Raw genomic sequence first — 8267 nt, 5'->3', positions numbered from 1 at the left:
TGCAACACCAGTTTCGGACAAAATCCGTTTGAAAAAATCAGACGGATTTTGTGGTCGGAATGTCCGACCGTGTGTACGGGGGCTTAGATATCAACTGGCTTGAATCAGCCTGATTTGCTGCAATTTTCAAAACCAGCAGATCAGTTTTCTCACCCGTTTTGTATACTATATAGATGCTATCTTTTGCTGCTGTTGCTTCCCGTTGGACTTTTTTTTTTTTTTTTTTGGAATGTCACGTGCATTAGGTATGCATACTGTGTTTTTTTTGTTCCTTAAAGTCATATACTCTACAGTACAACATTTTGTGTTTGCTTCTGAAGAATCATTTTACCTTGTATTTGCGGCAGGCATGTGACAATACAATTTCTGTCAACTTTTATTAGCTTTTCATTTCACCAAATTCTTTAGTTGTTTGAGCGTTTTTCCTTCTCTTTTCCTCCCCTAGTCTCTCTCCCTCCCCCTCTTCCTGTAACACAAATCTGGATCAGTTGCATTTTCAGACACAGTTCATCCTCGTCACCCTGCTCACACATCAGGAGATTCTCTGGAAGAAACTCACCCTGCTTCCTCTACCTCAAGCCTACTAATCTTTAACACCTAACACCTAACTACAATTTGATTTACATTGAATAACTTCCTCTCTTTTCATAGCCCTCAACTGGCTGAAAACTTTCTCCGTTCTTTTGGGTGTACAGAAATGTTTTATTGTGTTTTCTTCCTTTCTGCTTAGGGCATCACAAACTAAACACATATTCCAACAGTTCCTCTACTAATAGGAAACTAATAAACTGTTCTATCCCGTGTACACTACCAGTAGATTACTGTTTTCATTATTCTATCCTATTCCCTGATTTACTTTTTCTCCGTTATCTGTCAATCTGTCGGTGTAGCCCCTGCCTGGGGATGAGTGAACGAGAGGGAGACGAGAGCTCCAACGGCTTTTCTCTGGATAAAGAATTCCTTCGTTCATTGAAAGGGAAGCTTTTGCTAGCAGAGCTGGTAAGTGAACTACATTTCAACTGTTCAGATCCAGAACTTGAATTAGACATGGACCAGTAGGACTGGGCCAAGGGGTAGGCAGAAGAGGTGGTCGCCTTGGGTGCTTTAGCAGGAGGGGAAAGCAAAAAGGGCAGGACCTTCAACCTTTGCTGCAAAAGTAGTTCACAACTCATGGGGGGGGGTTACTCTATCCTAATCACTTTAGGTACTAAGGACCTTTTCCTGGCACTGCTGACCAGAGTAGGGTATCCTAAGTTTAATGGGTGGGCAGCGTTACCATGGAAGCAAAAAACAGGAAGTGCTATGGACATAATTCATTTTGGGCAAGAATTGCAGACTAATGCTCTTCCTAATGCCAGCTCTGTAGGGAACTTAGTACTATTTTCCTTAGGCTAGCCACCGATGGTTGATGTCTCATCATCAGGTGATGAAGATAGATGAGGTCATCCTCACTGTGATCATCACTGTGCCAAACCCCCAGAAAGCTTGTAGTGTGCCTATAGATAACAGATGTATTACAGAAACCATTGGGAATGACTTGATGAACCAATGGAATTGATGCAATAAAGTGTCACACATTCTTATTTTTAAAGGGATTTGCAATTGTGCAGAAATATTTTAGAATGTTAGAAAAAACTTTGCAATAACAAGTATTTCTGATAGTCTAAAGTGCTTATTGCCACATACTTGTTAATCTATACTTAGAAAATTGTCCAATCAGCACAAATAATGTTCGAAATGCTTACTATAATTTTTTTTTTTTACAAATCAGGAATGCTTTATTAAACAAACAAGCGTAACACAGCATAAATAGTCTCATAAACAGAGTACCAATGCCATAACTGAGTAGCAGTTGAATGCAAGGCCACAAGACCCAACCGTACATTGCCATAATGTATATACTTCTTAGCCCTTGTACACACGGTCGGAGAATCTGTCGGAATGAGTCTTATCGGACCGTGTCGTCAGATAATCCGACTGTGTGTGGTATGTATCGGACTGATTCCGTCCGAATCTCCGTCCGACCCAATTTTCCAACATGTTGGAAATATTTCCCGACCAACTGGGCCGGACGGACCTAATCCGATCATGTGTAGAGCATTTTCATCGGACCAAGTGCCACACATGCTCAGATCAAATTCCTACATCAAAGCTATTGGCTACCAGCCTGAATGTAGTCCCATCGTAACGAAATTACGTCATCACGTTCTGAAAGATCGGATTTTTCGCCAACTTGGCCCGACCGTGTGTATGCAACAGTTTCGGACACAATCCGTCGGACTAAATCCAACGGGCAAAATCCGACGGATTTGGTTGGCAAAATCTCCGACCGTGTGTACGTGGGCTTACACTGACAGAAACATGCTTATTATTATTGGTTTGTGCATGGGCATTAACTAAAATGTTCTTTTCTTTTTCAGCACATGCATAGTAGGGCCAGTCCTTTCTCTACGGAGAGCACATGGAACAGTTCCTAAATAGTTACAGAGATTGTCCATTATACTGGAAGATCTATATGACTATTGTTCAGGACTTTTTTCAGCTGGAACATGGTGGAACTCAGTTTCACCACCTCTGGCCCTCTGTTCCCTGCTCACCACTGTCACTTGTAAACAAAGAAGACTGGCTTCTGTATTTATAAGTGACAGCTTGTCTCCCAACTGCTCCCACAGATCTGATCTCCTGAGCTGCTCCCACTGTGCAGGATGGGGACAACGGAGATGCAGCTGCCAGGGTGCAGTGCAGATCCAAATTGCCGTTCTGCCTCTGTACCAAAGGATTGGCGGGTGCCAGTGGACATTGAGTCCATTGTACCCACTGCTCAGCTCCCACTGTGTATGATCACAGCGGGAGCAAGACGGAAAGAGCCAGATCACACATATATATATATACCTAATCCAGCGTAGAGGGGCCGCCCTTTTTTTCACTTCAGTGTGTTTTTTTTTGCTATTTTTATTGTTAACAACCAACCCATTTACAGTCTTTTAATTAGATTTTTAAAAAAATGTAATTTTGAAAATGTAATAAAAAAAACAATTGAAGCAAAAAAAGGACAAGTTAAAGTAAAAAACAATTATATACTGATTTTTATACATAGACCTTCAATCTTTATAGAATTTGTAGTTGTTACATAGTTAAATAGAAGGTGAGGTTGAAAAAACTCCATCAAGTCCAACCTGTGTGTGTGCTTTTATGTAAGTATTACATTGTATATCCCTGTATGTTTTGGTCGCTGAAACCACTGCCTGTGGAAAAGAATTCCACATCCTTACCGCTCTTACAGTAAAGAACCCTCTATGCAGTTTAAGGTTAAACTGCTTCTCTTCAAATTTTAGTGAATGGCTGCATGTCTTTTTAAATTATCTTTCACGGAAAATGTTATCCCTAGTGTGGGGTTACCAGTACGATATTTGTACATTGAAATCATATCCCCTCTCAAGTGTCTCTTCTCCAGAGAGAGTAAGTTCAGTGCTCGTAACCTTTCCTCATAACTAAGGTCCTCCAGTCCCTTTATTAGCTTTGTTGCCCTTTTCTGGACTCTCTCCAGTTCCAGCACAAGACTGGTGCCCAGAACTGGACGGCATACTCCAGGTGCTGCTGGACCAGAGTCTTGTAGATTGGGAGAATTATCGTTTTATCTCTGGAGTTAATCCCCTTTTTAATGCATGCCAATATTTTGTTTGCTTTGTTTGCAGCAGCTTGGCATTGCACACCATTGCTGGGCCTATAATCTACTAGGAACCCCAGGTCCTTTTCCATCCTAGATTCCCCCAGAGGCTCTCCCCTAGTGAGTAAATTGCATTCATATTTTTGCCAACCAATGGCGGCGATCAGCGACTTATAGCGGGACTGCCAGGGGCAGCCCGTGCACTGTGGACACACAGGCGCCACCCCCCCAATCCCTGCCGCCACCTCCCGATCCATGCGCCTGGCCCCTTTCAGAAAGCCAGACACATTGACTCCTATGGCAGCATGGGCGCGGGTGTTTTTTTTTAAATGAAGCACCTGATTAGAGCCTGAGGCTCTAATAGGCTTCAAAAAAGGGTGAATATGACAGGCACAGGCTGCATATGATGGGCACATGCTGCATATAATGGGCACAGAAGCTGCATATGACGGGCACAGGCTGCATATGATGGGCACAGAGGCTGCTTATGATGGGCACAGAAGCTGCATATGACGGGCACAGGCTGCATATTATGGGCACAGAGGGTGTATGATGGGCACAGGCTGCATATGATGGGCACAGAGGCTGTATATGATGGGCACAGGCTGCATATTATGGGCACAGAGGTTGCATATGATGGGCACAGACTGCATATGATGGGCACAGAGGCTATATATGATGGGCACAGGCTGCATATGATGGGCACAGAGGCTGTATGATGGGCACATAGGCTGCAATTGATGGCACAGTGTCTGCATTTTATGGGGCACAGTGACTGTATATGATTGGCACAGTGAGGCTGCAATTGATGTTTTTTTTCAGAATTTTTCAGTTTGCTTGCGCCCCCCCCCCCCCCCAAAAAAAAAATTTGGAGCATCAGGCGCCACTGGGGACTACCATATTGCGATGGACAAATCTGACACTAATTGACACTTTTTGTGGCGCAGTGACACTAATACAGTCATCAGTGCTAAAAATGTGCACTATCACTGTACTACTGACACTGGCTGGGAAGAGATTAACATCGGGGCAATCAAAGAGTTAACTGTGTGCCTAGCCAGTGTTTTACTATACTGTGTGGGGTGTTCTTACTAGGGGAAGATATTAAATTTATTTCCTGCTTTGCAACGATGCAAACTTCATCTCTTCCCCCTGTCAGAATGGTGATCGCAGTTCTGTCTCTCTGCACGATGATTGGCGGGTGTTGGAGTACATCGAGCACCCTGCTACCTCCGATCATCTTCTACTGTGTGTAATCACATGTATGTCCCCTACCCAGAAGTGTCAGATTGCGTATATATACTTGATCCAGCACAGAAGTGCAGCCCTGTAGCAGCAAAACTGCTATAGAGTGGACCGGAAGTAGGGATGAGCCAAACACCCCCTGGTTCGGTTCGCACCAGAACCTGTGAACGGACCAAAAATTTGTGCAAACTTTAGAACCCTGTTAAAGTCTATGGGACTCGAACGTTCAAAATCAAAAGTGCTAATTTTAAAGGCTAATATGCGAGTTATTGTCCTAAAAAGGGTTTGGGGATTCGGGTCCTGCCCCAGGGGACATGTATCAATGCAAAAAAAAGTTTTAAAAACGTCTATTTTTTCGGGAGCAGTGATTTTAATGATGCTTAAAGTGAAAAAAAAGGTGAAATATTCCTTTAAATATTGTACCTGGGGGGTGTCTATAGTATGCCTGTAAAGTGGCACATGTTTCCCGTGGTTAGAACAGTCCCCGCACAAAATGAAAATTTTAAAGGAATAAAAGTCATTTAAAACTGCTTGCGGCTTTAATGTAATGTCTGCAATATGGATGAAAATCAGTGAGACAAACGGCATGGGTACCCCCCCCCCCCCCCCCAGTCTGGTGCAAACAAGACAGGGACTGTATGTTTGTTATTAAGTAGAATCTGTTTGTGATTTTGAACTGGTACATTTTTAACCACTTCCCGACCAGCGCACGACGATGTACGTCGACAGAATGGCACGGGCAGGCATATTGGCGTACATGTACGTCCAATATGCGATGCCGCCCTGCCATCGGGAGCGCGCCGCCGGCGCGCGCTCACGCGCTGGTCGGGACCCCCGTGAGTCCGGTCGCGGGACCCGCGGACTCGATCGCCGCAGGCATCCCCGCGATCGTCTCACGGAGCGGCCGAATGGAGGAAATGCTGTATAAACAACACTTTTCCATTCTGCCTAGCAACTAGTGACACTGATCTCTGCTCCATGTGATTGGAGCAGAGATCAGTGTACACTAAATGAAAGCCCAACCCCCCCACAGTTAGTAACACACCCCTAGGAACACTTAACCCCTACACTGCCACCCACTGGTTAACCCTTTCACTGCCAGTGTCATTTACACAGGAATCACTGCATTTATATAGCAGTGATTACTGTATAAATGACAATGGTCCCAAAAATGTGTCAAAAATGTCCGATGGGTCCCCGACAATGTCGCAGTCACAATAAAAATCGCAGATCGCCGCCATTACTAGTAAAAAAAAAAATAATAAAAAATTATTAATAAAAATGCTATAAAACTATCCCTATTTTGTAAACGCTATAACTTTTGCGCAAACCAATCAATAATCGCTTATTGCGATTTTTTTTACCAAAAATATGTAGAAGAATACGTATCGGCCCAAATTGAGGGAAAAAAATGTTTTTTTATATATTTTTGGGGGATATTTATTATAACAAAAAGTAAAAAATAATGCGTTTTTTTCAAAATTGTCGCTCTATTTTTGTTTATAGCGCAAAAAATAAAAACCGCAGGGGTGATCAAATACCACCAAAAGAAAGCTCTATTTGTGGGAAAAAAAGGACGTCAATTTTGTTTGGGAGCCACGTCGCACGACCGCGCAATTGTCAGTTAAAGCGATGCAGTGCCGAGTCGCAAAAAGTGGTCTGGTCTTTGACCAGCAAATTGGTCCGGTCTGAAAGTGGTTAAAGTGTAGCTCCAGTCAAAAATTATATTTTTAAGCTTTTTGGAAAACATAGGGAAGGGTTATCACCCCTGTAACATTTTTTATGCTGTCTGTGCACCTCTTCTGAAGATTTCACCTCACTTTCTGTCCCAATGACAAATGTTTTTTGAAAATTTTGGCTTTTTAGTGAAACAAGGATTGGTGATAAAGCATCAGTGGAGAAGAGACACGTTTTTCCCATATCAACTCTTACAGGAGAGAATTTCCCTTCCTAGGGGTAGATTTCATCTCACTTCCTGTTGTCTCCTTCCATTTGCAAGTAGGAGACATTTGTAAGTTAGTTGGATGTTTGAAAGTAGGGGCCTGCCCTATATGCTCTGCAGAAAGAAATTTGGGCCTAATGTGTTGGTGTTGCCACAACACTGTAAGCCCTCAAAGTTACTCTTGGTGGGCGCTGGAACGCCCTGCTGTGAACTATTATATCAAGAATTGTAATTACATGCCATTGTTGAACAGTGGTCGAAAAATTGGGCCTTTGGTGGTGGTGGTGACACAACACTGGAAGTCCTCACGGTTACTCTTGGTGGGTGCTGGTACGGTCCCTGCTGTGAAATATTATATCAAGAATTGTAATTACATGCACCTGTTGAACAGGGGCAGAAAAATTGGGCCTTTGGTGGTGGTGGTGGTGTTGCCACAACACTGTAAGCCCTCACAGTTACTCTTGGTGGGCGCAGGAATGGGCCCTGCTGTGAAATATTAGATCAAGAATTGTAATTACATGTCCCTGTTGAACAGGGGCAAAAAATTGGACCTTTGGTACTGGTGCCACAACACTGTAACACCTCACAGAAACTGTAGTTGGAGCGCAGGAATGAGCCCTGCTGCAAAGTATTACATCAACAATTGTAATTGCACGCCCCTGTTAAACAGGGGCTGAAAAATTGGGCCTTAGCCACTGGTGCTGGTGCCACAACACTGTAACCCCTCACAGATACTCTAGTTGGAGCGCAGCAATGAGCTCTGCTGCAAAATATTGCATCAAAAATTTTAATTACACGCCCCTGTTAAACAGGGGCTGAAAAAATGGGCCTTAGCCACTGGTGGTGGCACCCAGAGCCAAAAATGTTCTTACAAACTATCAGCATGATCATTGAGGAGGAAGAGGATAGTCACTTAGCATAACAGGATAGTCACTCAGCATCAGCATAGACAGTCTTGAAGGGATCTGACATTTAAAAAAAAATTATTCGGTTACATCAGCATCAGGTGCTTGGTAGCTGGTGGTGATCCAAGACTGATTCATTTTTATGAAGGTCAGTCGATCCACCGAGTTGGTGGACAGGTGTACCCTGTAATCGGTTACAAAGCCTCCAGCAGCACTGAATGTGCTTTCCGAAAGAACGCTGGATGCAGGACAGGCCAGTAGCTCAATTGCATACTGTGCAGGCTCTGGCCAGTGATCCATCTTCAAGACCCAGTAAGCCAGAGGATTTTCGGTGGGAAAGGTGTCCAAGTGTGATCTTGCCCCTAGGTATCCCTGAACCATGTAAATCAGACGCTGGCGATGGTTGCTGGAATCGATCATACCTTGGGGCTGCGGACTAAAAAATAGTCTGAATGTATCAGTCAGACGAACACCTTCTCCACCGCTCCTTCTGTGACTGACCGAAGCC

At 43.7% G+C, this 8267-nt stretch overlaps 1 protein-coding gene across 1 annotated transcript in view; it reads left to right on the top strand.

Moving 5' to 3' along the window:
• Positions 1-456: 456 nt before the first annotated feature.
• The window catches only part of CMTM5 (CKLF like MARVEL transmembrane domain containing 5), a 47803-nt gene continuing 39992 nt past the window's right edge, over positions 457-8267 (top strand). The window contains exon 1 of the mRNA XM_077469276.1: positions 457-999. Within this exon, the coding sequence (XP_077325402.1) occupies positions 904-999 (96 nt within the window). The 5' untranslated portion in view covers positions 457-903. The remainder of the gene's footprint in view (positions 1000-8267) is intronic.

The sequence above is a fragment of the Lithobates pipiens genome, unplaced genomic scaffold (genome assembly GCF_037356315.1).
Source record: "Lithobates pipiens isolate NorthernLeopardFrog02 unplaced genomic scaffold, aLitPip1_a1.2 Scaffold_11, whole genome shotgun sequence".
NCBI lineage: Eukaryota > Metazoa > Chordata > Amphibia > Anura > Ranidae > Lithobates > Lithobates pipiens.
Note: the sequence above shows the minus strand (reverse complement) of the source record. Positions and strands in the feature narration are given on the sequence as shown.